General features: G+C 31.2%; 2 protein-coding genes across 10 annotated transcripts in view; one reads left to right on the forward strand and one right to left on the reverse strand.

The window, feature by feature from the left end:
* The window catches only part of LOC107450680 (uncharacterized), a 147,274-nt gene that overhangs the window by 104,493 nt on the left and 14,789 nt on the right, over nt 1-27,992 (reverse strand). The gene's annotated exons all lie outside the window — the stretch shown is intronic.
* Nucleotides 463-27,877, forward strand: LOC107450749 (uncharacterized). Of its 9 annotated transcripts, none has more exons than XM_087164347.1 (4): nt 466-1,031; nt 8,528-8,857; nt 12,306-12,399; nt 26,048-27,877. In XM_087164347.1, exons 1-4 carry the CDS (start codon nt 736-738, stop codon nt 27,662-27,664), a joined length of 2,337 nt encoding a protein of 778 aa, XP_087020473.1. In that variant the 5' UTR covers nt 466-735; the 3' UTR covers nt 27,665-27,877. The 9 variants fall into 9 exon arrangements, with proteins under 9 accessions (XP_087020479.1, XP_087020473.1, XP_087020475.1 ...); XM_087164349.1 differs by lacking the exon at nt 466-1,031 and adding an exon at nt 3,021-3,557; XM_087164352.1 differs by lacking the exon at nt 466-1,031 and adding an exon at nt 3,025-3,486.

Below are 27,992 nucleotides of genomic sequence, written 5' to 3' on the forward strand. Positions count from 1 at the left end.
AATCTGCATAATTCTGAAATCAGCAATTTTGATAGTGAAAATTTATCTGTCTTTAGAGTCTTGCTAAGAATCTTTGTTTTTGTGGAGCATCCAAAGTTTTAAACTTTGTTTCTTTGGCATCATCGAAAGTTTTCGTCAATGTTATCAACAATCAAAATAAATTTTGAAATTTTTAAGCAAAAATAAATGCGCAGTGTTAGATTGCCCGTCTAAGAGTTCTAACCGCAAGATTTTAATGGTTTTCATTTCGATATTTCCGCTAATCGATATTTCTACTAATCGAAAAAAAAAGAAATATTATTCGAATTTATACTTTTTTTTAAAGGGCATAGTTTCGACGAATGATAATTATGGGGGGTTCGATGGGACCCTACCATGAGCTACCGGGAATGAAGTTCCATGAGGGAATGACGTCACGTTCTTGAACTGTTTCTTAGCAAGAAACTCAACCGGTTTTCTTTCCAGCCGGTGTCTATAGTGACAATAGGGCTTGCCCTTTTGCCCCTACTATACTCCTTTCCTAAGGCCGTTTCTTCCCTGAAACGGATAGAGGGACAATCTTAACAATGTGTCCAATCCATCTTCGTGTTAAATGAAAAATCAGGCGTTCATGAGTTTTAGAAGTGGGGAGCATTTGGCTGAGGAAAAAAACTTCAAATTATAGAGTTCCTTTAAAAATCTCTTATAACTGTTGAAAATTTTAACCGCCAGCTGTTAGGAACGGTGTTCTGTAAAATGGAGGCTAGGATAACTTACCTCAAGTCAAAATTTGGTAAAAAAATTCTCCAACACAATAAATATCTTTATTACTTCCATGCTAAATTAGCGGGCAATAGGCAAGCGTGGTGCTGTATTGATAAACATAAAGGCTGTAAAGCTAGAATTTACATCATTAATGGAGAATATCAAGGTTTTTGTAATAATCATAGTCACCCACAAGATGAAGGGCGAATACTAAGGCTGTCTTTTGTCAATGAATTGAAAAGAAAAGTGGTAGAAAATCCAGAGCTATCTGTGCAACAACTTTACAAGTAAGTTTATTTTTCATACTTCTTATAGTTTTATCACTTGCAAGTTATTACCCATTTACAAAATGGGTGTTGTTTTGTGTTTGATGGCGTGCGCACCTTATTTGGACATCATCACACTTTTCACGAATAATAGTAAACAGTGCGCATGCGTCGTCATTGCATACGTTGCTATGGCGACCGCTGCTGTTCGATAATTTTTTTTAGAATTCTTTTTTTGCATTGCTTTTGTTTACTTTTTGATATTAATGTATTTTATAGAATAACTAGGTATAGCATAAATAGTGATATTAGATATAGATATAGTATAAATAATGATTGATAGTCAGGTGCGCTTTGCATCCATTTAATTAAAATAAAATATGTTTTTTTAATATATATATATATATATATATATATATATATATATATATATATATATATATATATATATATATATATATATATATATATATATATATATATATATATATATATATATATATATGTTACTGTTAAAGTGTATGATTTATTTATTTTATAGAATAACTAGGCATTTCATAGTGGCGTACATAGACTTAGGTGCGCCCCTCTTCAAGATTTAAAAATGCACCCTATTTTAGACTTAATTCAAATGTTATAAATTATAATATGTAATATAAATGTTATAAATTATAAGTTAACAAAGCGGCGTGCTATTTGGCGCAATACCGTTGTCTGCTTGGCGCCGGAATAATGACAAATAGCGCCTATCAGTATCAAAAAATCTTACTTCTAAGACGGTTGTTTCTTTCGCACCGTGGTGTCTTTTTGAAGGTGTTTCATGGAAAATAAAGAGATGGCTTTAATTAAGTCCTCCTAAAAAACAGCAGCAGAAATCTTACATAAGTAAAAATGAGAAGAAAATATTATTGAACATTTATAAAACAGAAGTGCATTCAAAACCAGTTGTTCCAATCATTGATGTGGCTGACCATGCGGCTTCTGCATCGAGAGTTGGTACAACTTCTGCTTTCAGAATTAAGAATTATTAAAGAATATAAAAGGGATGGTATATTACATTCACCGAAGAGGGCTAAATCTCGTAAAACTTTTTTGGAGGACATTGACGTATTCGACAAAAATGCTGAAGAAGAAAAGTTCATGATTTTTTCCGCCGTAATAAACATAGTTAAACATTCCGACAATAAACATAGTTCTCAAAGCTGTGAACTATGATTCTCATTTACCAAACTTTAAAAGAACGACATTTTATTCCCTGTTAAAAAAAAATTAGGCTTCAAACATCAAAAACGAGGACGGACGGAACAGCTCACTCATTGAAAAAGATGAAATTCTTAAAATTTTGTTCTTTTCTGCGTAGATTAATATAATTATTTTTGTTTTCGGTACAGTTGTTAATTAATTACAGAAGTTCAAATGTCATGTAAAATTAAATAATTTTGATACTTCATTCTATTTTCTAAAACCTATTGAGTTCGAGGTTCACAAACTGTTTTTTTTTTTTTTTATAGGTTAAGTGGGTATATTTTTCTTAACAAAAGATTTTGTGAGACATAAAAAAGTTCCAAGTTTCTTTTAGTGTAATTATTTTCGTAACACTTCCCTTAGAAAAATAAAGATAACATTTTAAAAATACAAATAGATGCAGTTCCTTCAAATATATTTTTAAATCAATCAATAAAACATAAAACAATTTTAAATATAGTTTAACTTTTAATAAATTTAAAAAAAAATTTAATTATGAAAATAAAGAGTATTTTTTTAACATATTCTTTCAATTCTATACGACTTTTACGATGGAATTATAGAAGTTATGTTTTGCATAGATATTTATGCAAAATAAATTAAAACTAATTTAATTTAAACTTTAAAAAAAGAAGAAAAAAAAAACGTTAAAACTATTCCTAAAATAAAATTATGTGTTTACTGAAACAATTAGAAAAGTATTTTCATGTAAAAACTTTAATTTTGCACTTTCTTACCTAATTTTAAGGTATCAAAAACCGAATATCGTTTTTGTTTTTCTATAAAAGCGATAGCTCTGTCGATTCAAACGAAATCGCCAATTCAGCGAAAAAACCGTTGAAGTGGCAAACGTTGACGATCAAACAGCAACCCTTATATTTACTTCCACTATCAGTTCTCATTGAGCAGACTATAGGTCCAGAAACAATTAAGATCGTATTGAGTGCTTTCCAGCTTTCGATTTCAACTTTCTGTAAAGACGACAAATATTGAAAAAAGAAACCCTTCCTCAAGCTAAGTAAATGTTGCATTATTTTTAATCGGTGTGATTAGTTCAAAAGTACATAATTAGGACTTTTGATTTAAAAAAAATGATGTTATTACATATTAATTTTTAAAATCAAGAAATTTCTATTGTGTAAATAAAATGCTGAAAACTGAAGACAAATTATGCATCGGAAATAAAATAAATTACGAGATTGGTGCCTTAAGTAGAGAGAGCGAATTAGTTGTAAGAAATTCCAGCTTTCAATTTCAACTTTCTGCAAGAACGACGAAAATTGAAGATAAACCTCAAGCTGAGTAAATGTTGCTATATTTTCCATCGGCGTGATAATTTCCAAAATGAATGATTAGGATTTTTAGTTAAAAAATGAAGTTAATGAATTTTAGTGGTTATTATTATTATTATTTTTTTAAATCATCAACTTTCATTTTAATCTTTTCATTTCATTATCTAAATTTTCTTTAAAATTTGGATTTCAATTTTCTTGTAAAATTTGTTGCAGTTAGATAGCTTCTTCATTGTGAAAAAAATATTTCGATTGTTAATTTAGTTTTCCGATCAAAAAATTCGTTAATAAAATTTCGATAATTCGCGCAATTGAGTGGCTTACGAATCGCGGATAATTCGAAAAAAACGCTTGAAAGAGATATGCATCATCAATTTTGTTTTTAATATACTAAACGATAAATTTTAATATCTATTATTAGCAATTTTCTTCACATTTTCTTCTTTTAAATTTTTCTTTATCATTTCTGTATGAAAAAGTCTGTCAACTTAATTCCTTTTTTGGTGTTTATAAGTCAGAAGGCTCAAATAAAACAGGCACAAACAGACTTGTAACTAAGAAGTTCATACACTATTAAAAAAAGAAAGCTCAAAGCACCTGTATTAGTTCTTATAAGTGAATACATGATTCTTAGAAACTCTTATTAGTAACAAAACTAACAATAAACAACTGACAATTCTGAAATTAATCAAATGGCCCACAAATTATTCAAATCCCTGCTTCATTCTTTTTTCTTCGGGCATAATGTTGTGTGGGGACCACCCTTATTTGTTAGTTATCTATTTTATAAATGATAGAGTAATGGTGTAAAGAACACCCCCCCCCCGCCGCGGGGGGTGGGGTGTTATTTACCATGTTCTTGCTATCTCTGCCCAAAACTTATCTGGTTCTTCAATGGGCATAATCCTCAATCAGTCTTCAACTGTCAAAATCAGAGGGGTGAAGAACTAAGATGAAACCTGGAGAGGGGTTCTAGAAAATTATCCCTTATCACCTCTTACTTGCCAATTCTTGCAAACTTATCAAAAATTAAATGAGATAATTCTATATTTATCACTTAATGTAAATGGTGTTTTAAAAATCATAAATTTCCATGAATTATAAATTGATATTAGTTAATAATTTTAGTTTGTAGTTATTCAATTAAATATATGTTACGTCATTAATGTTTAGTTATTAATTATTATTAATTTCTTATAATGCAATGATTCTTAAATATAAGTTCTCAAAGGTTTTAATGTTGGTTTACATTTATGCGCATTTAAATTTTTCTTAATTATGATACTCAACTTATACCAGTTGGCATAAGTAAGTTAGCTCCCTCAAAAGTTTTCAAAACTACAGTTTTTTTTACATTTAAGTTATATTCTTTAAAGCCTCTAAAAGCTATTTTCAATTTGAATAAAAATTAATAATTTTAGTAAATGCTTAATAAATTTACCAAAAAATTCTATGCTCAACTTTTTTATGGTATTTTTAAAAACGTTAATGTTTTTTTTTTTCATTATTTCGATTATAACTTAATTATGTTAATTTCTTTTTTAATTTTAGTTATTTAATTTAATACACGTACAATATAATTATATTTTTCTTTATTATAGTGATTTTTTATAAACATTTTGTAAAACAATTTCAGAAGAATTTTCAGTTTTTTTAATGTCAAAAGTTTTAATTGCTTTTATATCGCGTCGTTTAAACTTATTTTTGATCACTATAATCTTTATTTATTTATTCGATAATTTACAATTATACTACTGTTTTATTAAATATATATTTTACGAATATTAAGATTATATTTGATTTTTGTATTTATTTTTCAATCACGACTATGCGCGCAAATTTAATTGTAGCATAATTCTTATACGAATAATTTCGTAATCTCTTCTTAAAGAATTAGTTGTTAGGGAAATCTGCTAATAAGCAATGTTAGTATCCAGCTAAATCGGTCCAAGATTCCCCCCACACGCACACACAAACGAGAGTTCCAAAGAGATGGTCAAGATCAGTGGTTTCCAACTGGCGGCCCGCGAAGCCTTTTTTTGTGGCCCGCGAACTAAAATATATTAGTTGTCATTTTTTTGTGGGCAATTTTCGTAAAAAAATCTATATGGGTTTAAAATACTTTTCTCGTTTATGAAAACCTAATTTCTTCGTTTCTGTGAAATTTACCAACGGTGCAAAAAAAAAAAAATTTCTCAGGTTTTGCATCCAAGAAAATATTTATTCAAATACAAAAATAATCGTGTATGTTGCTCTTTTCTCTATCATTTTTTTGCATTTTGTGAATATAATTTAGCATGAGTGTATCAGAAATTTTCTCGAAGAAATTCTCCGATTTAACTTTTTGAAACCACTCATTTTGGACGAAAATATTGACACACACATTTGTAAATTTTAAATTTAAAATGTAAATATCTATTCTCTGGTGGTTGCGGCAGACAAACCTCAATTTTGTCATTGAACATTTTGTGTACTACTTTGTAAGTTTTAATACCAACCTTTTTAAAATTTTATATCTTAACAATTAGATATCTGTTGCACATTAATTGTTTAATACATGGGTGCACATTAAACCTATTTCAGCCCGAATTTTTTAATATGCAATTAAATATTTTTAAAAATCTAAGTCTAATTTTAATTTGTAATTCAATATTTTTGTTTAGTACAACTTGGTAAAAATCTGACAGTAATATTTAATGTTCCTTCAAACATAAAAGAGTCCTACATAAAATTTTGATAAAGTTGCTGTCCGCCATTTGATTTGTGTTTTTAATTGTGGACCCCGGCCTCATGTAAGTTGGAAACCCCTGGTCAGGATCTTAGAGGAGATATTAGGGTAGAGAGAGCTAGTCTATTGTTTGGGCTCTGAAAACTTGTTCCAAGATGGGGGTTTCCATTTTGGCGAAAAATTCATAGCTGGCGGTTGCATCGTACAGGAATATTTTCAAGAGTACTAAAGATTTTTTCTCTCTTTTATTTTATTTTGAATTTTTTCCCAATTTTATCCGTGATTGTAAAAGATAAGCTTTCAAATATAAATACATTATAGTATGTGTGCTACATTTAATTATTTACTTTTAATTTCTTAATCATAAAAAGCTAATAACATATTATTTAAGTATGACTTTGCCAGACAATGAAATAAAAATAATGATTTTTTGAATCGAACATACATTTGAAAGCATTTAAAATATAAAGAACTAATTGCAAATGATTATAGGTATTAATTATTTTTGTCAAAGCGTCATAAGAGTTAAATAAAAAAAATAACTAGTTCCTTCAATAGAATTTAAAGAACAGCAAGAAAATAATTGGATATCAATATTTTATTTTAAATAGTTAAAAAAATACATTATCATTCTGTTCTATATTACATTACGGCTTGAACTAAGAAATATATTTTCATTGTCAATCTTTGTTTAAAGAAAATCATCTTATCCATTTGAAAGAACAATCTGGCTTGATATGCAAAATATTTTCTAAGTCATTACTTTATAATCTGTAAATTTTAATAAGGAAAAAGAAATAAAATGTAATTTGCGAAGTTAGGAAATACATTTAATTTTTAAAAATACATCATGTCTTTTTTATGTTACATTCTGACATGAATTATAAAATATGTTATCAGTGTTATCAGCGATAATAATTTATTTCAACCAATGCATACAATTAAAATTTTAGTGAGTTAACATAACATGATGAAAGTATTTGAATTAAAATACCAAATTTTTGTCTTGTTATTTGTCCCTTTATCTTATTTTTAAAAAAAAGTATTGCGAAATTCCATATAAGAACATACTGTCTACCAGTTGTTTGAAACATTGATAGCTCTCGACAGCTACTTGTAATTTTATATTAAAAAAATTAATTGATATTCACAAAAAGAATGATTCCCTTTTTATTTCTCGAAATCAAAATTAAATACATATAATGATAATAATAAATAGCCACACCTTTTATAATCCTATAACAATTATTTAATAATTGGACCTATTATTAATAATAGAACCTATAATAACCTAATTAATATTTTCTTCAATAATAAATGTACAGTAATAAATATAAAGCTTCCTAAATAAATATTAATATCCAAACAATTTTTCCTATGTAATAAAATAATAAGAAATATATTCTTCGGCTTATAAATTTTATTTAATAACGGAATTTCTAAAAGATAATTTTAGTTTTGATCCAAAAAATTATTTTTTGCATGAAATGTATTAAATATATAATTAAATCGTTTAATATATATAATTAAATTCGCTTGAAATTATTACAAAAAATTATTTTAAAATGAAAGCGATTAAAGCGAAAATTAAAGCGATCTGTTTGCAAACATTGGCGTGAAAGAAATGCGCCAAATCCGATGCACGCGCTTTATTAGAAAAGGAGTAAAAATATCAGAATATTTGTATCGATATGAAATTTAATTGTAATGAAAATGCCTATCAATGTTAACTACATTATAATCTATTAATTTAAATAAAAATATATAAAAATAATTGATATTTTGCTAGTTAAAAACCAATTAATTTCATTCCATAACTTGACGTGCTAACATATAAATCGAAAATAAATGTTTATAATTGAATATAAAAGAATAAAAATCTTTCTTGCTAAATGTAAAAGGTCCTCCTTTAATGAATTTTTCGTTGCATCCAAATGCACAGCAGTATACCAGCATTTTTTTTAAATTTCATAGTTAAAAACACAGCTCATCAATTCACCTCCATAGGAAAAGAATGGGGAGAGGGTTTACTGGAGGGAAAATCGTCCAGAGGAATCACGTGACGATGTTCTTTGCAACGAGGGATGGGGGACTGGTTCTCTCTACCTAAATTACTCCTCTAAGGTCAGGATGATCCACCTTCCTCAGCTCAAATCCCCCCCCCCCCCACAGAGTTACAGAGGCTATAGGGTTATCTTTTTGTGGGTACGATCTGGCGCGTTTGCTAATAAGCCATGAATATTTTATCCTAGATCATTTGCAGCAATGTCAGCCACAAGTGCGACCGGAAGTAATAATTTCTTTTTCCGAAGTTCCCAGAGAGGAGGTAGAATGCTAGTGCACAACGAATATACCTATAGTTTTAAGAGACAAAACAACGGAGTAGAATTTTGGCGTTGCAGACATTCCAAGCCTCATTGCTCTGCACGCCTTCGAACCAAAAATAATAAAATAATTTCAGTATCAGGGCCTCATAATCATGAAAATGATGCAAAGGCGATCAAGGAATGGATATTTATTACAAAGAGCATGGAACGAGAAGCTGTTTATAAAAATGCCGTTCCTGTCAAGAGAATGTGCGAGTAAGTCTTTATTTGATTATGTCTCTATAATGAATTTAAAGTTCATGTTAAATTAACTACATTTGTTCCCAAATGAGGAATGTATTTAAATTTTGTTAACTATGTATTAAATTTAATAAAAATTAAATATTTTTAAGAACTATGCGTAGAACATTAAATTAGCTGAATAATTCATAGTCAGAAATTCAGCGGAAAAGAAAATATTTTTAATGAGTTCGTCGAATGGCTGGATTATTGTATATTAAGATGAAGTCTTAATAGTCTTAGGCGATTAATATGCTAATGAAAATAGCGGTACGAGACTTCAATATCAATAATGGTAATCAGCTAAAGTAGGAATTCACTATGAATGTGGTCACATAAATGAAAAATCAAAATAATATATAAAATAATGTAGCAATATCTATCATTAAAATTTATTCATGTAATTTTATATGAAGCATGATGTACAATATTGTTATTTAAATACTATCCATTAGAAATTAAAAGTCGCACAAAAAGCTATCAAGCTAAACAAGGTTTAATAATCTATTTTGATAATTTCAAAAATGTTTCTTTTTTTATTTTGATAATATATATATATATATATATATATATATATATATATATATATATATATATATATATATATATATATATATATATTGTAAATAACACCCCCCCCCCCACGAAACGGGGGTGTTACTTACACCAGTGACTCATGATTAATTGCACTATGTAGGGGTGCACAATCTGCGGCCATGCCCGCAGCAGTGCTAGAACATAATTAAAATAACTGTAATTTTTTTCAGGGATGGGGGGGGGGATATAATTTAAATAAACTTTGAATATAATTACTGTAACATAGTGAGATATTTTCTCGTATTATTAAGATGAATTTCATTGAAAATGTGGCAAGTTAAGTATATACAACGTTCCAATTTAGTACTTTTCTTTCCATCGCAAGAATTAATTTCTTATTAATTAAAATCAAAATAATTTAAGTTAATATAATTAAAATAAAATGTGCGATTATAAATTCCCGAATGTATACCTTCCTTATTGTTTTTGTTCCACATTATAATTTTAAAAATTTAAGTCTAAAGGCCTGTTTAGACGATCCAATTTCTTGGGCAGAGATTGATTGATATTGATGGAAATTTGTTTTGCTTTGAGCTTGGATCGGGTAAACAGTCATCCAAAAACTTGGTCCAACTTCTTGTACGATAGTAGAGCATGTTCTACTTTCCATCCAAGTTTTTTCTCCCTTAATCAATCAGCTTCTTAAGTTTTGTGATGTCACCAATCAGACATCAGATTGTGACATTTTGTTGTTTGTTTTCATATATTTCAGTGAAAATAAGTAAAGGCCTGTTTACACGGTCCAATTTCTTGAATCCGAGAAATTGGACGGATTTTTCTGCCCAAGAAATTGGATGATTCGTTGACACTATCCAAGTTCTTGAGTGTCACTGATTCGTTGAAAAAAAACTTGCGCATGCGCATTGTTCATATTCAACATTATAAAATAATACTTACATAAGTTTAAAATTACTAAATAAATTCAAATAAAATCATAATAACGCAAATAAACCGCAACAGATCAATTTATTTGGACTAAAATATATGAAAACCGACAACAAAATGGCATAATTTGCTTCCTGCTTGTTGACGTCACAAAACCTAAGACGCTGATTGGTTAAGGGAGAAAAAACTTGGATGGAAAGTAGAACATGCTCTTGGTCCAAGAACTTGGACCAAGTTCTTGGATGATTGTTTACACGATCCAAGCTCAAAGCAAAACAAGTTTCCATCAATATCAATCAATCTCTGTCCAAGAAATTGGATCGTCTAAACAGGTCTTTAATCTGTTACGATCTATTTGTGTTATTATATGATTTTATTTGAGTTTAGTCATGTAAGTATGATTTTATAATGTTGAACATGAACAATGCGCAAGTTTTTCTTCTGACCAATCAGTGGTATTCAAGAAATTGGATGATTCGTCGACACTATCCATACAAAGAAATTCTACTAATTTCTCCGATTCAAGAGCTTGGGCAGTATAAACAGGCCTTAAGATAGAGCACATTTATAAACCCTGCAGGGGGCGCACCTAAGTCTATGTATGTCACTAGAAAAGAGTTCCAAGAATGTGCTACATGTTGACTAAATAAGTCACTGAGTTAAGTGCTACATGTTGACTAAATAAGTGACTCCTGCCTGGATTTACTATTCAAAGCAATGATATTGATAGCAAGAAAGTTTTTTCCCTCTTGCCTTCATATGATGAATTAATTCATCATATGAATAATCAATATCATTGCTTTGAATAGTAAATACAGGCAGGAGAATAAACTGCTCTGATGGCTGATGAATCTATTCATTCAAATTTGAACTTCATCTTGCATTTGTTGTTCGAGAAGGTAAATCATGTCATGACTCAGGTAGTCAGAGAAAGAGCAATCCTTACTCCTTCAATGCTCGCTTTAATTTAGATATTGTACTTGGAGTTGCAATGCTTTTCAAAATCTTAAAGTATCTACATATCAATTTTTAATGAACTTTTCATATTTTATTGCTTTTCATATTTCATATATATTTGACAGCTGACCCAATTTTTAGATTTACGACTACTCTGCAGCCTTGGTGTTGGAGCTCCAAGGGGTTCCAGCGATTTCATTGTATCCTACAGTTAGTTTTTCCAAAGGCATGCCACATTGCCCATTAGTATAGACGGTGTAGAAAAATTTTTCTTGGATTTAAAATACATTTATAATGATTTAAGATCAAATATGAAAAAGGATTTATTAAATTTAATTCTTTTCTTAGGAATGAACAAATAACTCAACTGTTAATTAAATTAAATTTAATTTAAAGTCAGAAAAACAACTCCAGCAGAAAACAAGAACCATAATGGCTAATAGTAGAAATTAGCAACTTAGTGTTTATTATCGTGTATTTTACTACATTTATCATATATTTTTACAACTTTTTTCAATAAAGCCGCTTTTTTAGCGTTCCTTCTCGCTCCCGTGAAAATGACGGGGTGAGGTTTCGCCCTCTATTTCTCGCTCCCGTGATATTTCCTGGCTGTAGTGTTCAGTAGTAACACGCCAATAAGAATAAAACTAATTAATTTCTTTTTCCCAGAAAACATTTTATTTCTCATTTTGCACACCAGATGGCAGTTTCAGGATATTTTTAAGGCAATTGTAGATACTTAGTTTATTTAAACTAAATGTCAGCACTAATCAATTTTCAGAGATAAAAAATAGGCACTTTTATGACCGTTTTCTTGAAAGGTAACCGATCGTTAAGGGGTTAATCTCATCCTTGGCTTTATTTAATTTTGGCACATTTGAATATTTTTTTTTTTTTACATTAACTTAAGCTTAAACTTAAAGCTAAAAGTTATGTTCTAAAAAGTGAATAATTGTTTTAGCTAATTAGAATATTTCTTTTTTAGAACATCTCTATGTGCTGCAACTAAATCAGAAATTTCAGCAAAATTTCCAAGCTTCGAGAACATTAGACACTCACTTCAGAACGAAAGAAATAAGGTAATAAATTACTTTTCTCAAGTTTAGTTTTCAAAGCATCAAGAGTAAAAAAAAAAAAAAAAACTCCGCAACAGCCCGTTGTGGGCCAGAGGGTAATTGTGGATAAGGCTACACAATTCTTTAACCATCGGCATGATTGTGGCAATGTAGTCAGCACTGTGCACAGGCCGCTTTTACTTTCCTGACAAGCTGGTACCCTTCAATCTGAAGCTGGATGGGCTTCAATTCTCCACTGAGAAACATAGTAATAGCAGTTTCAATATTAATTAAAATTAATATAAATGAAGCCAAACAACGTAAATGAAGCACAAATGATGGGCACAGTTGCAGAACGAACCCCAGCTCTTAACAATGCCTTTATCACTGAACCCAGTACCTTAAGCACTGAACCATCGCAGCCCAACAAAGGTCAAATCATAAGATAATTGGTTTGATTGAAAAAGTGCTTACTGTACAATGCACAAAATTTCGAAAGGAAAGAAATCTGTTTACGAAAGTATAAACATGTAACCGTATTAACTTATATTAATTTAAAAAGGCAAATTAAAAGTTGTTTACTAGAGTATAATCATTTATCCGTATCATCTTATTTTAATATAAGAAGATATATTAAAAGTTGTTTATAAACGTGTAATTATGTATCCGTGTTGTCTTATTTTAATATAAGAAGATATATTAAAAGTTGTTTATAAACGTGTAATTATGTATCCGTGTTGTCTTATTTTAATATAAGAAGATATATTAAAAGTTGTTTATAAACGTGTAATTATGTATCCGTGTTGTCTTATTTTAATATAAGAAGATATATTAAAAGTTGTTTATAAACGTGTAATTATGTATCCGTGTTGTCTTATTTTAATATAAGAAGATATATTAAAAGTTGTTTATAAACGTGTAATTATGTATCCGTGTTGTCTTATTTTAATATAAGAAGATATATTAAAAGTTGTTTATAAACGTGTAATTATGTATCCGTGTTGTCTTATTTTAATATAAGAAGATATATTAAAAGTTGTTTATAAACGTGTAATTATGTATCCGTGTTGTCTTATTTTAATATAAGAAGATATATTAAAAGTTGTTTATAAACGTGTAATTATGTATCCGTGTTGTCTTATTTTAATATAAGAAGATATATTAAAAGTTGTTTATAAACGTGTAATTATGTATCCGTGTTGTCTTATTTTAATATAAGAAGATATATTAAAAGTTGTTTATAAACGTGTAATTATGTATCCGTGTTGTCTTATTTTAATATAAGTAAATAAACTAAAAGTTGTTTATAAAAGTGCAATTATACACATGCACTGTCATTACATACGCATGAAATAGTATAATACAGATAGTGTTTTCCAACACATTGACGTCCCGCAGTGGACTGATCGTTAAGACACGGTTCCCATCAGATCACCGAAGTCAAGCATCCCTGGCTGCGGTCAGTTTGCGGGCGGGTGACCACTTGGATCAGTCTGCGTAGGGACCGAAGGTGTGCGGTATTGGTCCTCGTTAAACTGTGCTACCGTAAAGTGCTTGACTTCGCGTGCAGGTCGTCGGGCTACCGAATCGGGGGTGCCATCCCCTCTGCAGAGGATCAAAATGGTGATGGCATGTCTTCGGATCATCCTCAGGGATGTTTCCCAGACCGTCGCCAATAGCCCATTGTGCAGTTCTAGTGCGACGTAAATGAACAACAACAACCAACACATTGACTTGTTAATTATACTGAATGTCAAGATCATGAATAAGATATTAGTTTATTCCAGCTTAACTCCTCTTTTTTTTAACTATTCATTCTAATCTAAAAGGGATTTGGGTGACGTGAGGCATTTAATGACTATTTTAAGATACGTGTTTTTGCGAACAGTTGAATCAAATGTAAGACAATTACTTGGCGAAAGATATTCGAAAAACACAGTAGAAAATTTACCGGCTTTTTCTTCTGGCTCCACTAAAATCGGCAACCCTACTCTGTTGATCGATATTTCCCGCATCTTTCGTTCCTCCGTATACATCGTCTGGCGCGTCACAAATACGATACCACGGAACAGATTTCCGCATCGATTGTTATGAGAAATTTGTTCTATTGATGATATAGAATGCACGAGAGATGTTCGATTGCACATTCTATTAATAATGATAGCTGCTTTAAATTAAAATGGAAATCGGCGGGTAAAAAGGAAAACAAGCTTAACTAAGATGCTGATTGTTCTAAATTATATCGCACGCGTTCTTATGGAAAGTAGTAAGTTTGACATTTTGCCGTTTGACATTTTGCCTTTTAATTCAACTCTCATTTCAGTTAAGATTCTAATACGATACTGCAAATAGTTTCTGTCACTTAGCTGCAACTAACATGGCCAAACAGATTCGTACTTTAGAAGAAAAAATTCAAATCATTGAAGAAGTTGAAAAGAACCCATCTGAGAAAAGAGTTCACATTGCTGAACGCTTGAATTTACGGCCTTCAACATTGAATTCGATTATTTCAAAAAAAGACGAAATTAGGAAGCAGGCTCACAAATGCGGCGTTTTTGCCAAAAGTCGAAAGACAGGTCGTGAATCTACGTACAAAGATCTGGAGACTCATCTGTACGACTGGTATTGTCAAGCTCGTGGATTGCAAATTAAAATCGATGGAACAATTCTTCGGCAAAAAGCCCTGGAAATCGCTTCTTTAAAAGGTGTTGAAAATTTCACTGCTTCGAACGGATGGATTTCACGTTTTAAAGAGCGGCATGGGTTGAAATTCAAAAAATCCCGTGGTGATGGTCCAAATTTGGAAAAAGTCGGCAAACAAGTTAAAAGTAACACTCCATGTGCTGAATTTGAAAAGGAATGGTCTTCAAAATCACGATCTGTCAATGTTTCAATTAATGAATCAGTTTTAAACAAAAATGATGACTCTGGGAAAAATTTGGAAGGATTCTCTGCATCAAATAATTGGATTGACAGTAATACGAAACAAGATAATTTTACATACGTAAGTGTTTTTTATCCCTTTTAAAAAATATACACTTAAGTTTAAGAATTTTAAAAAAAGTAGGTTCGTTTTATAAAAGTTGAAAATTTTAATTTAATTTTGTCCATTTATTGATGGCTTATGTCTTTTTTTAATTTTTTTTTTAACTTTAATGTCAACAAATTAATGAAATTAATATTTTCAACAATATTCAGTTGAAGTTTAACGTCATATTATCAATTTCAGTCAATTTATGACACGGAAAAAATAATTAAAATAGGAACTAATTAATTATATTAGAATAATCTATCAATTTAGTGCGATTATTAAATGAATTTTAATCGATTAGCGATTCATTGTATTTTTTCTATTTATCCATTTTTATTGATAATCAATCTATAATACTTTGGTTAATCAAGAAATGAAACGAAGCTCTAAAAATGCAAGTGATAATTTTTTTTCTTTAACAGCTTCTATTGATTCAAAATGTAATTGATTACTTAATTCCTTTTCCCAGTTTTTGTAACTAAAATATAAAAAAATTATTTTTTAACCGTCGTTTAACCCAATGTTCAACTCCGTAGTAGCCTAGTAATTTTGAACCTGATTCAGTAGACAGGGGCATTTCTGGATCAAGTATTGTGAGAAATTTGCCTTTGTGAAGGGCTTTGTTGATGGAACTAACCCGCATTTGTGTAACATTGGGTGAAAAACCACAAAAACCTCCCTCTATTCGATTAGTCTGACGGCAAGGGGACTGTAATCCATGGTCCACACCACTGACGATATTTTATGTCAGCACTGTGGTCATCGTGAGTCGGGTGCGGAATTCGTCTCGACCAGCCATCCCTGGGATTTGAACTCGGGTCTACATTGGTAGACGAGCGCTGCTCATAATAAAAATTTTATTTTATAACTGTCGTTGAACAGGCGACCCAAATTTGAGTTTACGACTACCAGTGTTTAACTCCGTAGCCTTGTAATTTTGAACACAATCCAAAGGACAAGGGAACTCCTGGAACAGTAACGCCAGAGGTTTTGATTTGCTGTGGGAGCATGGAGTACTAAGTCACCCCGAGAGATTTAACATGCACCAATCACCATTTTAATACACGGGGATACTTTGGTAGGCTGGATTAGTACTCTCGTTCTCTCAAACACAAGTCCAACACCTTACCAACCAGGCTGCCCCGCCCTATAATACAAATCTGATAAACTTACTGTACAGAGGGCCGGGATAGCCTGGTTGGTAGGGCTCTAGGTCCATGTCCAAGAGTTCGTGGATCGATCCCAGGCCCGTTGAAGATTCCCCTTGCAGTAAATGGTGACTGATGCATGTTAAATCTGTCGAGTCACACAATCCTCCATGATCTTTCTCGTCATCTTCGTTTTATTAGCTCGTGCTTGATTTAATGTCGAAGGTAAACCGAAAGAAATAGATAAAATGAAATAAAAAAAAAAAACAATAAGTAAAGCGATCATATGCTACCAGATTCAAATCATAATATTTGTATCGCATTTTTTTAAAAATATAAATGTCTCGAGATGAAAACCATTTGAAGTTCGAACTGTTATGCAATATAAGGTTATCGTTAGAGATTGATTTCAAAGTAAATTTGTTTTTTCAAGTTGAGTTGATAATTTTTCAAATCTAAGTAATGATTCATTTTGTTGCAATTAACATATTATCAAAAGGTGTTAATAATTAGGCATTTTATAAACAAAATGATTTTTTTTCTTTTTTGAAAATTTTTTGAATTATAAAGAGAAAAAAAGCAAGATGAATGTGTTGCCACCACAGGGGTTAGCGAGCAAGCCCTCCTTAGAACACACAACCCTCCTATTCTTTTGAAAATTGCCTATTCGGCGACATTTTCTGCTGGCATAGTTTAGTGCGTAGTGGAAAATGGTAAGCAAGCATAATGAAAAAGTCATCTTTAAACTTAAAAGAATTTTTATTAAGCAAGAAAAATTATAACTAAACTTAGACATCACATAACGAGAAAACAGTCCTCGAGAGTATTCTACTCTCTATAACATGAGGTAACTTAAGTCACTCCATACCGTCATGAAAATCATCAAATCTAATCTTGATTTGTCTTACATATGTACAAGCACATTTAACATCCAATCAAAAAAGAACAACATTTGCATAATGAGGGTAGAAAACGTAATACACCTAAAATTAAGTTGTAAATTTTGTCTTTAAAATATTTTTAAATGCTCGAATTCCCTCTTCCAGTGGTTTTTTCGAACTTGTGATTTCTGACTCGCCGTTCTTCTTACTCGAATCTTGTTCTTTGAAATTCGTGGTCTGACATTTTCCAGCCAGGACAAAAAATTATCTAAATCAATGCCTTATTCCAACTTTTTACAAATTTTTATGAGCCTAGAGGTAACTTGGCATTAGAGTAAGTTTTTAATATTTAATAGTTAGACCACAAACGCTTCTCTTTTTCTCAAAACTGTGGCTTTTCTCAATACTGATGTTTCTGCGCCATTTTCAGAATTACCATACAGATGGCGCTGGCTACAGATGGGCTGAACTTGATCTTACAGTCATGAGTAATTGTTGCAACTCACAACAGTTCCGAAAACAGCTTATTATTAGTATAAAAATATTATTTTAAGCGTCAATACAGAACCATTGAAAAACAACCTTGAAGTGCGTAAGTGGAATTTCATCTTTCTTCCCCATCTGTTCTGTGATTGTCACGATTGCGGCGCCACCTGTCAGACTACCTGGGTGGGTTCTCGGAGCAAGAAAGAAGTGACCTAGCTGGTTGCCGCGTCTGCGCACTTTTTTTTTAAGAAACAGGAGATAATTGAAACCAAAGCGCCATTTTTCTCAGTTGTCGTTTTTGAAGTTTATTTACTTTAAGCAGATTGAAGATTTCTTTGTTATACAACGTGAATAAAGAATAATACAACGTGAAGAAAAGTCGTATGATGGAAAAAGAAGAACAGAAACAAGTTTTCAAGTAAGTATCAATATTATAATAGCTTACTTAAGACTGTTCTATGTTAAAAAAACAAATTTTTTAATAAGAAAAAGACAGTTTGTCTTAGACTCTAAGCAAAATTATAATTTAAAAATATATACACCATCTAACCGCAAAGAATTATCTGAGCTTTAGAACAGACAAATAGCTTAAATATTTAAAAAAGAAATAATTTTTTAAAACTTGCTAATTAAGCAGTAATTTTTCCACTTGAAGAAAATTCATAAAAAGTGTTTTTTTTTTGACTATTTTTAAGCCAATGAAAATAAAAAATCGCCATTTTTAGAATTATCATAGAGGGTGCTTCTTAAAGACAAACTAAACTTGGCTTAACAGTCATAAACAACTGTTGAAAACACACAGCAGTTATGAAAATTGCAATTATTTGCGCAAAAAAAGAGCTATTATTTCATGGGACGAAAAAGCCTTAAATGGTACTTTTAGAGTAAGCGGGAAACTCATTTTTTTTAAATATTTTATTTTATTATTTTATTTATTCATTTTTTATAAACATTCATTTTGTTCAGAGTTTAAAAAAATAAATAAAAAATAGTAGTAAAAAAAAGTGACGAAAATGTATATATTTTGAAGACTTTTCACTTGCGAACTAACCGAAAAGTACCCCTTAAATATTTATTAAAAGAAACTTTGCAGATAACAATATGTGCTGTAAATTATATATATACATAATGCTGCATAAAATTTTATTGAATTTTTCCTATATAATAGAGCGGCAAATTCTATGAAGTTTTAAAAAAAATTTGCTTATCTTTTAGAACAGTGGTTACCAACTGGCGGCCCGCGGGCCACATCCGGCCCACAAAGCCCTTCTTTGTGGCCCTCGAGCTAAAATATATTTTATAATATAAATATATTTTCATACTTACATTATAAATATATATTTGCGGACAATTTTCGTAAAAAATCTTTATGGGTTTAAAATACTTTTCTTTCGTTAAAAAAAAGCCTAATTTCTTCATTTCTGCGAAATTTAACATACCAACGGTGTAAAAAAATTAATTTCTCAGGTAAAAATTTACTTTGTATTTTGATTTGTAATTCAATTCTTTTGTTTTGTACAACTTGATAAAAATCTGACAGTGATATTTAATGTTCCTAAAAACATAAGAGTCCTATATAAAATTTTAATAAAGTTGCGGCCCGTCGTTTGCCTGGTGTTTTTAATTGCGGCCCCCAGCCTCGTGTAAGTTGGAAACCCCTGTTTTAGAAATTCTTTGAACTGTTATTATCTTTGAATATTATATTTGTATGTAATATTTATACAAATAAAATAGGCATGATAAATGTTATTACAATGTATTTTGATGTTTGATTTTTAGGAAAATCTCTAAGAGGAAAAAGGTAACGTGGCATAAATGCCACGTCTGCCAAGCGACTTCAGCTAAATTTAAGGACAGAAGATTCTTTAGATTTCCTAGTGACATTGAACGGTAAGTTATTTTACGTTTGTTAGCATGATAGAGACTTTTTCTTTGTATGTACAGCAGGTTAATTTCATTACCATCGCCTGTAGGTTTTATTTAAGTTTTATTTTATAAACCGCGTTGAATAGTCGACCAGTTCTGAGTTTACGACTATGAATGTTCAATTCCATAGCCTTGTAATTTTGAACCAAACTCAGAAGATAAGGGAACTCCCTGATCAAGCATTAGAAAAACTATTCTTTGGAGAAGATTCATTGATGATACTAAACCGAATTTGTATTAAATGGGGAGGAAAACCACGAAAACCTACCACTGTTAGCCCGACGGCAAAGGGTTGGGGCGAGCTGGGAGTAGAATTCGCATCAACTAGTCAATGCCGGGATTCGAATCTGGATCAGCTCATTAAAAGGCAAACGTTTCCTTTCCCCTGAGCCACCGCTGCTCGTTGCCTTTATTTATTTTTCTTTTAAATATTTTTTTATAACCGTCGTTGAACGGCCGACTCCATTTTGGGTCTGCGACTACTAATGTTCAACTCCTTAGCCTTGTAATTTTGAACCAATCCAGAAGACAAGGAAACTCCTGGATCAGTATCTTCAGAGGTATGATTTGTTATGGGAACATGGAGGACTTTTTGACTCAACAGATTTAACGTGCATCAGTCACTATTTACTACACGAAGAGTCTTCGGCCGGCGGGGATCGAACTCACAACCGCTGTATAATATATATATAATTTGTGCTTCGTATTTTTATCACACATACTTATAGCTTCGAAACAGCTGCCTAGTGCCTGGCTATATTATTTAAGCACAAAGATTTCCTTTGTATAATTTTATGAGTTTTTTTAATATTTTGACACTCTTTGTTTATCAATCATGTTTGTTCTATTTAATTCTTTTTCAGGTGCAAAGAGTGGATCGAAATTTTAAAGATGACACAGTTACAATCAGTACCTCTGGAAAGTCTCCATAAGCGGTACAGAATATGCTCCATACACTTCAATGACACAGCATATGCTACATCCAAGAGAAAATACTTGAAACAAATTGCTATCCCCATACAGACTGTTGATTTGCATAGCATAAAAATATTAAACGTCGCCCAGATGTCAGAAAAACTTAGAATTAAATTTCAAGCTGCCCTCAGTAGTGCTACATCGGGAGACGCAGACGGAATTTCATCTAATAATCTTTCAAATTCAACTGAGTCCTTGCAATTGGTAAGAGTATCCGTTTCGATATTGACACGTTGAATGCCACGCTAATTTAACGTGTCTTGCCCGTCTGGCCACAACGGTAAATAACTACAAACTAAATTTGCAAATATTAGGCAGATTTTGCTAGTTTTTTAGAAGGTTTAGCGTGACATATCTGAAAAAAGTGGTGATTATATAAGCCTATGAATTGTTTAGAAATAGTGGTGGATATAAATCTGCTAAATTGAATTTATTAAACAAAGAATCACAATTAATAAACTACCACTTGAAAATATTTATTCGCTATCCGGAACAAGTTGGCATCTTTGTGTATAAATAAAACTATTTTTGTGTGTTCTATATTGTATTAATTTCTTCAAACCATTTTAGTAACGATAATAATATTTAAAAAAGTAAAAATTTACTCGAATTAGGTGTTTCTAATAATATTGGCTTCGCCGGTCACCGGTGACCTCCGTGACGCTCGGTCGCCGGTAACGCCCATGGCATTCAATGTGTTAACTCATCTCATGTGTGTCTTTAAAAAAAAAAAAACATGTCTTTATTGAGTAGATTCCTTTTTCGAACTCTGTAACAAACAGTTTAGAACACGTTTGATGCTTCTGGTTAAAGATTTGGGGTCACTGGTTCGATTTTCTATTCGACTACGCTACTCGCGTATGCAAAATGAAACTGAGAACGTCATAATAACTTTTAATTGAATGATTGAATTTTCACGTACTATGATGCAATTTTTATGATTCATGAGGCTAACATTTATTATGCTAATTGATTTATGCAGACTTTGTTTTAAGGAAGGAAATCAGACACAAAAACTCTATGGAATAAACCTGTTTTTTTTCCCCTACACCTGATTTGGATTTTAGATTAATCTGGAAAATATACTTCCAAAAGTTTAGACAGAAAAGCGTTCGGGAATATTGAATCAAAAGTTTTATTTAAGATGAATAATTTAGAAAAGATTCAGTTACGATGTTTTATTTTGCGTATTGTTTATGTTATAGGAATTGCTTGTTCTTGCACAAATACATAGTATGCAATGAAAATTATTTATAAGGGAATCTGATTACAAAATGGCTTCCATCCATTCTTTTTCTCCCTGTCTCAATATACAATGATTTTTAAGTAAGAAGTTTCTTTAAAATAAACGAAATAAAATAAATCCCTCATAATGCCTCAAATTTTGATTGGGTGACGACTTTATATTTTACATGCATCGAAATATATAATGCCGAATAGAATAAATATCCATCACCAGTATATTTCTGAAAATTAAATGAAAAGGATTAAAACGTATTTAATATCCCTCTCCCACTGTGATCAGTTGAGATTGTTTTTCGAAAACTTCGCCGTCATATGAAATAATGTTTTTTTTCTCTAATAACATGCTATTTCCATAACTGCTGTGAATTTAAAATAATTACTCATGACTGTTAGGATAAGTTTAGCCTATCTAAAGCTAGAACTGTGCATGTTTATTTTGAAAATGGGGCAAAACGTCAATATGGGGAAAGTTTTGTGAAAATGAAAATCGTTTATGGTCTAATTTTTTAATACTATTTAAAAACTTACTCCAATGCTGCATTACTTGGGCTATTGTTGGTCATCTTTGCCAGCTACAAAGTTGTATTGTTCTTGAAAAAAGAAGGTAAGCACAATGAAAAACAAAAACTATTAGCTGAAACTATTTTCGCAAAAAAAAAAAAAAAATTAAAACATTGCCGTTTTAATTTTTAATGATATCATCTTAGGGTTACCAAAGCTCTGTTTACCGCTATGTATGGTTAATTTTTTCTTACATATATTAGTTTATTTTCAAATCAAAAAATATTAGGGGGTCTCTGTTTGTAAACTACTACTAAACTTACTTAAACATATTAACTTTTGGCACCTATTGTGAAAGTTTTTGTGTGTTTTCATTAAGAGCATTTAATTACTGAACAAATCGAATTCCAAGTTCGCATCTGAAACACTGAGAATTTCTCAGTAATTAACTGACATTTTATTTAATTCTAAAATAACTGTAATATGCCTTTCATAAGCTTGATTCCATACTTTAAACATTTTAATTTGTAATTGGGTACTTACATCGAATACTTGAATGTTAATGAATTTTTTTTTTCCAATGGCAGGCATGGAATTTGAATCTTTGCCTATGAAGACGCCAGAATTGTTGCTCATTTCGCGTTACCCAGTGGGTACCTGTGAACCAAAGTCACGGAGGCGAGTAACATTGCCCACGCCACACTGCCACAAACCCGTTCATAGGGTGGGCCACATTCACACACACACACAACAGAGGACAGCACAAAGAGAGAGAGAAACATCCATGCCCAGAGCGGGATTCGAACCCGCAGCCAATGGCTTCGCAGTCAGGCACGCTAGCCGCTCGGCCACCTGGCTGGCTGTTAATGAATAAAAAACAACAACATAAAAATAAAAGTGAGTCGCAACAGAATTTTGATCTACTTTATTGGGCCGAAAATTTAAACTACTTCCATATGATTTTATCTACTGTCTGACTAGTGACCAATCAGAATATCTATACATCGATTTCTCTGATGGACTAATCTGAATCTGTACATCTACTGCTATTTAGCGGGTCTAAATCTATATATCTGCTACTGGTTAACCAGTCTGAAAAAAGTCTAAATCTATACATCTGCTGCTGTTATACCATTCTATATCTGTACATCTGCTGTTCGACCAGTCTGACTTCATTTTTTGTTTGTTTATTTACACTTACTCTTTTTTATAACGATTTTCATGTTTATGTATATGCATTTTTTTTTTGGTGTTTTTATCTTTATATTTTTTATTTCGTTGACAAAAGGAGACTTTACAGAGACAATTTTAGTTTTTTCATTTTTTTGTTTTTTTTGTTTGGTGTTTTATTTTTTATTTTCAGGTAGTGGCTTTTGTGCATATAAACAACGCCAGTCTTTTTAAGTAGCTCGATATTAAATGTAAGATGTTTCTTTCAACATGATGGTGAACACACTACTCCATTGTTTTTTCGACGTCTCCTTCCACTAGTGGTTTTTTTCCTCCGTTTCTCTCTGCTAGATGTTTATCTCCGTCTTTAGATCTTTCTTTCAGCTCGAAGTTTCTTTGAGCTAGATGTTTATTCCAACTATTTCTTTCTTTCCACTGGATGTTTTTTTTTCTCCATCAGATGTTTCTTTTCTATGTTTAATATTTATGTCTTTACATCATGCAGCAGTTTGAGAACATTTAAAGTGGGTCTATAAAAAAGAATAAGGCAAAATTATTATGTAGCTATTATACTACGTATGCTAGAATAAGGTAATAAAATACCTTAATGATATCGGTAAGAAAATGCCTAAATCTTTTATGAAACTGAATTTTATAATTTAAAAGTCAGGTATAAGCGCTACCTGAAATGTTAAAAAAAAGCTAGGTATTAATTGCCTAGAATATAAATTTTGAAGATGTGACAAAGTTTTGGTTAATTTTGTCGTAAATTGTTTCAATCGGCTACATTTTTTTGTAAAGACATGAGTATCAACATTGATGTTAAATCAGCCTTTTCTGATTACTTTTTTCCATTCTCCTTTTCATTAAGCGTTTTCATTCTCCTTTCCATTCTCCTCTCCGTCCTCCTTCCTCTTCTCTCGTTTTGATACAACATTCTCAAAACTATAAATGTTTGAAGAAGCTCTTAATCTCCCTTAGTTCATTCGAAAAATATTTCTGACTCATATTGCACTCATGTTTACGCGTAATAAGTGTTTTAGAAGTTTGTTTTTTATATTTGTTCGAAATATCGTATTTTTTTAGTAGAAATCGAACAACCGTAAACCGATCGTCTTTTTTATTTAGTCAAACTACCATATTTTGCTTGTATTTCACGTATGCAAATTGATTTAAGAATTCACGCGTGTTTTATAAGAAAACAAAGAAATATCTTACACATTTTTTTGTAAATGGTATTTTATTCATCTTTATTATCGTATTTAAAAAAAATTTAATAATTGCATATATCATTTTAGATTCTAAAAAAATGCTGCTATTTCTTTGAAGTAAAATTGTTATAAATAAATATCCATTCATTAAAAACACCGGTTAATATATTTTGTGTTTAAATTCATGGCGTCTTTATTTCAATGTTTGTAAGCAAGGTATCTAAAATGACAAATGATTGGAATAAAAAAAATAATAAAAGAACTGGAAAAAAACGAAATTTACTATTTGATGCGTGTTGCTCAGAAAACTAGGTATTATATCCTCAACGAATTTCAAAATTAGATACAAAATTCAACAATGGATAGCGCTGCAAACTAAGAAAAATTCTCTGTTATTTACAGCATGTGAAATCTTTTCAACTTTAATATTTGTAGTGCCATCTGTTAATTTTGTTCACCGACTGCACGACGCTGTTGCTGTAAATGAGCGCTATTTAAAAAAGATATTGTTTTGCATTTTTTCTTAGTTAGCTGCGCCATATGTTCACAGATTTAGAAACTAGTTTTGAAACTTGGTGAGAAGAAATATTATCGTTTTCTAAACCGAGCTCAGTAAATTTTAAATTAATTTTTTCGAATCATCTGACTCATACGAAACTTTCCTATTTATATATTTAATAATTACAAATTATAATTATATATTCGTATAATTATAAATTTATTTATATATTTTTTTCAATATTTTATGTCTGACGCAATATAACTTGATCTTACTTTTACATCCAACATTCAAAACAAGCAAAAGTTATTCTGCTATTGCTTGCTTTTTAACTGCTTCGTTAAATTTACTTAAATCGCCTAACTTTATTTTTTAACTGTGCATTACATGTAGAAAGATGCAAAAACATATGATATGCGAAATGATATGATACGCAAAAGCGTGCCATGAAAACGCATACCAAAACGCATTTTCGTGACACATAAAAGAACAAATAAAAGATTCCATTTTTTTTAATCCAATTTATTTCAATCCAATTTATTTCAGTTTAACGTATTACTTGCTGTTCCTGTCTAATTTATTTTCATTCTTATTTTCAGTATAAAGAAGGGACAAATAGTACATCAGAACAGAAGAATGATGATCAAAATTCAATCGGAAATAAAGAGGCTATTATTCCAGATGTTGAAATGCAATGTTCTAAGAGTACAGAGATGGAAACACAAAATATCGCTTCGACAAATTTCTCGGACAATTCGGACATCGTCATAAAACAAGAAATCATCGAAACAGAACTAGAACCTAGCACATTCGATGATTCATCATTTCATTCGTCGTTCGCCGATGGTCCTTCCGTAATTCAGATCGATGGACAGAGGCCAAGCACATCTTACGCGGCACATTCAGAATCCTCAAACTCGAATACAGATATACTTCCAAGTGGACAACCTTATGGTATTGTAGAAGATTCAACGCCGTCTCAAGGTTTGGGAACTGTGAAAGTTGAAACTGCTGCTTCTTTCAATTCTAGCGACGTTTCTGATAAAAATGATCCATCTTCCTCAATTTTAAATGCCTCCGAAAGCTCTAAGAGGGATAAATCTATGCAATCTAGTGTTCCTCATTCAGTTATAAATGTTACTCGTTCGGAAAATTTACCAATTATTGAACATGGAGTTTCGTCTCATACAGGGTCCTCTTCTTTGACTCAAGGTTTAAATAACACTGGCCATGGACGTCCATTCAATAATGAGCCAACCCAACCTGAAGTTCCGTCTTATTCAAGCCAGTCATTCCGACCTAGAGACAACTTTGACGTATTTGGGGAATTTATCGCTTCAAAATTACGAAATCTGGATCCGAAATCCAGGGATTTCGTCCAGAATACTTTTGCAGACCTCATATCTAAAGCTGAATTAGGGATGTTTTCAAACAAAGACTATAGAAGTGTTTCTGCTACTCAATCTCAGAACAGATCCCAATTTTCCAAGGGATCTGAAAATGCCCAAGCTTCATCAGGAAAAGAGAACATCCAACCTGTAATACCTTCTCATATGAAAAGTCCACACTTACCTTCAGATTTTAGCATTCTTTCTCATGAAAGCTCATCGTTAGATAGGATTAATCAACCTTCTCATATAAAGAAGTCATCATTCCCACCTTTAATCAATAACATAATAACCGAACCTATCCAATCAACAGTTACGTCTAATGTAGAAAGCCTGAGGCCTCCAGGTTTAAGCCGTTCTTTTTCTGAAATCACACCAACGTTTAATCCAACCCAAAATAGAATCTCATCGCATGCAGTGCTGCCACCTGTACCTCCAGTTTTAAATGCTGCAAACTCGTGGTGCAATATGCCAATACAGCCTAAAGTTCCGTTTCACCAGCGATCCAGGGATGAATTTGACATTTATGGAGATTTCGTCGCTTCGAAATTGCGAAAACTAGATCCAAGATCGTGTGTCTTCGTTCAAACAGCTTTTGCAGATATCATATTTAAAGCTGAGTTGGGAAGATTTGTAAGAGAAGGCAACAAATCGAACGATTTTCTTCAAAATATGCATGCTACAAATGCTGTTGGTTCACAAAAAAATATAGTATCTAATTTGTCCAGCTATGAAGGACAGCGCCGATTCTGCTCTACGTCCTCAGAATTGTGTGATGATCAAGTTCCTCTTGAAATGATACCCAATATGCATTCTATTCGTAAGTAACTCATGATCACGTAAGTAATAATTTACGTCAGCCAAATAATGCCAATAATAACGCCAAATTCCTGATTAAACAGTTTGTAAATATTTCCTAGCCTATTTCATATCGTCCTAGTTTAAATTTGTTCAGCAGGTAATCATGTTCAGTTTTTAATTGTAAATATCTAGGCTGTCATTTATTTTGTATTAAGATGCATTAAAAATATGTTTTAAAAATTTGGAGTCTTTTTAATGCTTGTTTGCTTACTATTTTTATGTTTAGGCTTATTGTTATTATTTTTTTTTCCATAAATAACTTCCTTGGGTATTTCTCAGTGTAAGCATGGCAGAG

Source organism: Parasteatoda tepidariorum, chromosome 5 (genome assembly GCF_982258835.1).
Source record: "Parasteatoda tepidariorum strain Cologne lab strain chromosome 5, Ptep-v5.0, whole genome shotgun sequence".
Taxonomy (NCBI): Eukaryota; Metazoa; Arthropoda; class Arachnida; order Araneae; family Theridiidae; genus Parasteatoda; species Parasteatoda tepidariorum.